Consider the following 4505-nt stretch of genomic DNA (forward strand, 5'->3'; position numbering starts at 1 on the left):
GGAGTTCCATTCTCATCTTTTGATAAACTTAGGGAAGTACTCATAGGAGTGCAAGAAGCCTTCTGAGCATTTATATCAAATTTCTTCAATAATTCTTTAATATATTTAGACTGATTAATGAAAATTCCATTTTCAGTTTGTTTACTCTGAAGTCCTAAACAAAAATTCAATTCACCCATTAAACTCATTTCAAATTCATTTTTCATGCAGTTACTAAATTCAATGCATAGAGATCAGTAGCTCCAAAAATGATATCATCGACATATATTTGAATAATGATTAAATGTGATCCTTTGTGCTTTACAAACAAAGTTGTGTCTACTTTACCAATAATATAATCATGCTCAATAAGAAATTTTCTTAATTTATCATACCAGGCTCTAGGTGCTTGTTTAAGTCTATATAAAGCCTTCTTAAGTTTATAAACATGATTAGACAAAGTAGAGTTTTCAAATCCAGGAGGTTGTGAAATAAAAACTTCTTCAGTTACAAAACCATTCAAGAATGCACTTTTTACATCCATTTGATAAAGTTTGAAGTTCTTATGATAAGCAAATGCTAACAACATTCTTATAGCTTCTAATCTAGCTACAGGAGCATAAGTCTCATCAAAATCAATTCATTCCTACTGATTACAGCCTTGAGCGACTTGTCTTGCCTTGTTTCTCACAATAATTCCATTTTCATCAAGTTTATTTTTGAAAATCCATCTTGTTTCAATGATGGATTTATTTTTAGGTTTTAAAACAAGTTCTCAAACATCATTTCTTTTGAATTGATGTAATTCCTCTTGCATAGCCAGAATCCAATCATTATCTAGCAGTACTTCCTTTATGTTCTTAGGTTCAATCATAGATAAGAAAACAGCAAAATTACAAGTATTTTGGATTTTAGATCTAGTTTGAATACCTTTTTCAATATTCCCAATTATTTGGTCCAAGGGGTGATGTCTTACAGGTCTTATGTCTTTAGAAAATCCAGTTGACTCTTCTAAAGGGGTATCTTTGATGGAATCATCTAGAGAGATGGTCTCAACTCTCTTTTTAATCTCGGATATGTATCCTCATTATCATCAATCAATGGTTTATATCTGTCTTTGGGAACTGAAACATCAAATTTGACATTCATGGATTCTTCTACAATTAAGGTCTTTTTATTAAATACTCTATAGGCTCTACTGTTGCCAGAGTATCCAAGAAAAATACCTTCATCAGATTTTTCTTCAAATTTCTCTTTGGCATCTTTGGTATTCAAGACAAAGCATTTACATCCAAAATTTTTAAAGTAGACAACCTTGGGTTTTTTTTCAAAATACAATTCATACAGAGTTTTAGATAAAATCCTTCGGATTAAAACACGATTCAAAACATAGCAAGCAGTATTTACCGCTTCAGCCCAAAAATATTTTGATAAAGAATATTCACTAAGCATGGTCCGGGCAGTCTCTTGAAGAGATCTATTTTTCCTTTCAACAACCCCATTAGATTGAAGAATTCTAGGAGCTGAGAAGTTGTGTGTGATACCTTCATCATCACAAAATTTTTTAAATTTGTTTGAATTGTCAAACTCACCACCATGATCACTTCTTATAGCAGTGACCAAAAATTCCTTTTGGTTTAGTATCTTCTTGCATAGTGTTGCAAATTCATTGAAAGCATTATTTTTGTGTCTAAGAAACAAGGTCCAAGTATATCTAGAATAGTCATCAACAATCACAAATGTATATACTTTACCACTCAAGCTTGGAGTAGGTATAGGACCAAACAGGTCTAAATGAAGTAATTCAAGGGGTCTGCTTGTAGATACAATATTCTTAGATTTATGAGAAACTCTTGCTTGTTTGCCTTTTTGACAAGCATCACAAAAATAGTTTTTGTCAAATTTGAGTTTAGGCAAGTTTCTAATAAGATCTTTTGATGCAATGGATTCTATCAACTTCACATTTATATGACCAAGCTTTCTATGCCAAATATTTGATTCTTCATGTGAAATCAAACATGTAATACTAGGACTAGCTTCATCAATAATACAAGTATACATATTGTTATTTCTAGTTCATTTTAATATGATTTCATCATTAGCATCCATAACTAAACAATGTGAAACATTAAAGTTTACTTTAAATCCGGAACTACAAAGTTGACTTACACTAAGTAAATTGTAAGCAAGTTTGTTTATCAAACAAACATTTGAAATAGTAGTACCTCCAATATGTATGTTTCCGATGCCAACAATTTTTTCTTTGCCATTATCTCCAAAAGTTACCCATCCACCATCATATTTTCTTAGTTTTGTAAAAAGCTTTTCATTTGATGTCATATCCTTGGAGCATCCACTATCAATGTACCATTCAATCTGATCTTTGCTCTTCAAGCATACCTACAAAACAAGATTTAAATATACATTGACCCCTACATTCTTATGGGTCCATTGTGGTTAGGATCAAGGGTTCCTTTGAGCACCCATACTCTCTTAGTAGAGTAGTTCATGAAATAAAGGTTCCTTGGGGATTGACCATAGCTATTTAAGGATGATCTGGATTGTGTTGTAAATTTTTTGGTCTTTGATTTTTGATATCTAGGATAGATATTCAAGGGAGATGGTGTCCTCTTTTGACTATCAAAATACTTTTGAGATCTCCTTCTTCTTTGAGGAATTTATGAATCATAATGTCTTGGACAGTAAGGCTTGTATGACCTATGGTGTGGGTGAGGTCTATAGTTTCTTTCCATAAAATATGGAGCTTGTGGTCTATAGTATTGCCTTTGTGGCTCTTGGGGAACAAATTCCCTTTGTGACCTATAACTTTTGTGCTAAGTATATTGGAAGGCAAGATTCTTTGGTTTTCCATGATTTTGTTTTCTTCTTTGGTTTCTAGAAGAGGGTACTTGAGAATTCGAAGTTTGACCTTGGCTTGCTTCTTTTGGATGTACCATCTTACTCTTTCCTTTGGCTTGTTATGGGATTCTCCCATCATAGCCTAGACCTTTCTTATCAAGAGGGGTCTTTTATGGTGTACCAAAAAGAGTATCTAGGGATTTTTGTCCCTTGGTAAAGGTGAGCAAAGCCGACTTCAAATTTTCTTTTTCTTCTTCAAGTTTAGGAATATAATCATGTAGACTGTCTACTTTATTATGAAGGCTAATAACTTCTTTCTCTAATGTAGAGTTGGAAGCCTCAAGCTTTTGGCTTGCCTCATAGAGAGCTTTAAAGCCTATTTCTATATCATCTTCATCTATATCATTTGTATCAATATCATCAATTGAATTGCTATTTGAACTAAAGAAGTCAAAATTTACCTCTAATTCATTTTCTCTTTCATGAACCATTAGTGCTAGGTTTGTGGTTTCTTCTTCGGATTGATCTTCTTCTTGTTCTTCATCCGAATCCCATGATATTTCAGTGATGTAGGCTTTCTTCTTATCTTGACCCTTTGGACACTCAATTTTGAAGTGACCAGGCTTTCTGCATTCATAACAAACTATATCTTTTCTGTTAGAAAAAGAAGGTTTATCCTTAGGAATGTATTTACCTTTGTTATCTTTTGATGTCTGTCCTTTGTTGAAGAACTTTCTTCCTTTCCTTTTGAGGAATTTTTTAAAGTTCTTGATGATTAGAGACATCTCCTTCTCTGATATGCTCAGATTTTCATCTTCATCGCTTTCATCATCAGAAGAGTTTGCAGCTTTAAGTGCAATAGTTTTTCTCCTTAGCTCTTTCGTCTCTGCCCACTTGTCATCTTCATTTAACTCAACTTCATGAGTTAGGAGAGATCCCATAAGCTCATCCATATTGACCATGTTCAGATTTTTTGATTCTTTTATGGTCGTAACCTTTAGTCTCCATTTGGAAAGAAGTGACCTGAGGATCTTTCGCATATTTTCGGACTTCGTGTAGGTCTTCCCTAAGCCCTTCAACTTGTTTATGATGTTAATAAATCTTAAAAATATATCAGCAATAGTTTCATTTTCTAACATCTTGAATAATTCATATTCAGTGACAAGCTTATCGATTTTTGATTCTTTTATTTGTGTTGTTCCTTCATAGGAAACAATAAAAGTATCCAAAATTTCTTTAGCAGACTCACACATAGCTATTTTATCAAATTCAGATTCGCTTAATGCATATTGCAAAAAGTTAATAGTCTTAAAGTTGTGTTGAATTTTTTTCTTTTCAACTGGAGATAATTCGTCAGTGGTTTTTGGTACATTCTCTTCACTAACCTTCTTGGTGAAAGTATATGGTCCATTTTCAATGACATGTCAAATATCTAAGTTGTCTGCACATGTAAAGTTCTTAAATCTAATTCTCCAATATGCAAAGTTATCACCATTGAACAGAGGAGGTCTTGAGACATTTAGTCCCTTGAGTGCGTTGTGGTGTGCAACCATGGATCTTTAGTCTCTGTGTATTGAGCTCCCGCTCTGATACCAATTATGAGATAACCTAGAGGGGGGTGAATAGGTTATCACTAGTGAATTTTAAACTTTTTTTGATTTGTCTCC

At 33.1% G+C, this 4505-nt stretch overlaps 1 protein-coding gene across 1 annotated transcript; it reads right to left on the reverse strand.

Moving 5' to 3' along the window:
* Positions 1-3008: 3008 nt before the first annotated feature.
* Positions 3009-4091, reverse strand: LOC122663095. Its single transcript, XM_043858800.1, has one exon. It carries the CDS (start codon positions 4089-4091, stop codon positions 3009-3011), a length of 1083 nt encoding a protein of 360 aa, XP_043714735.1.
* Positions 4092-4505: the final 414 nt, after the last annotated feature.

The sequence above is a fragment of the Telopea speciosissima genome, chromosome 5 (genome assembly GCF_018873765.1).
Source record: "Telopea speciosissima isolate NSW1024214 ecotype Mountain lineage chromosome 5, Tspe_v1, whole genome shotgun sequence".
Taxonomy (NCBI): Eukaryota; Viridiplantae; Streptophyta; class Magnoliopsida; order Proteales; family Proteaceae; genus Telopea; species Telopea speciosissima.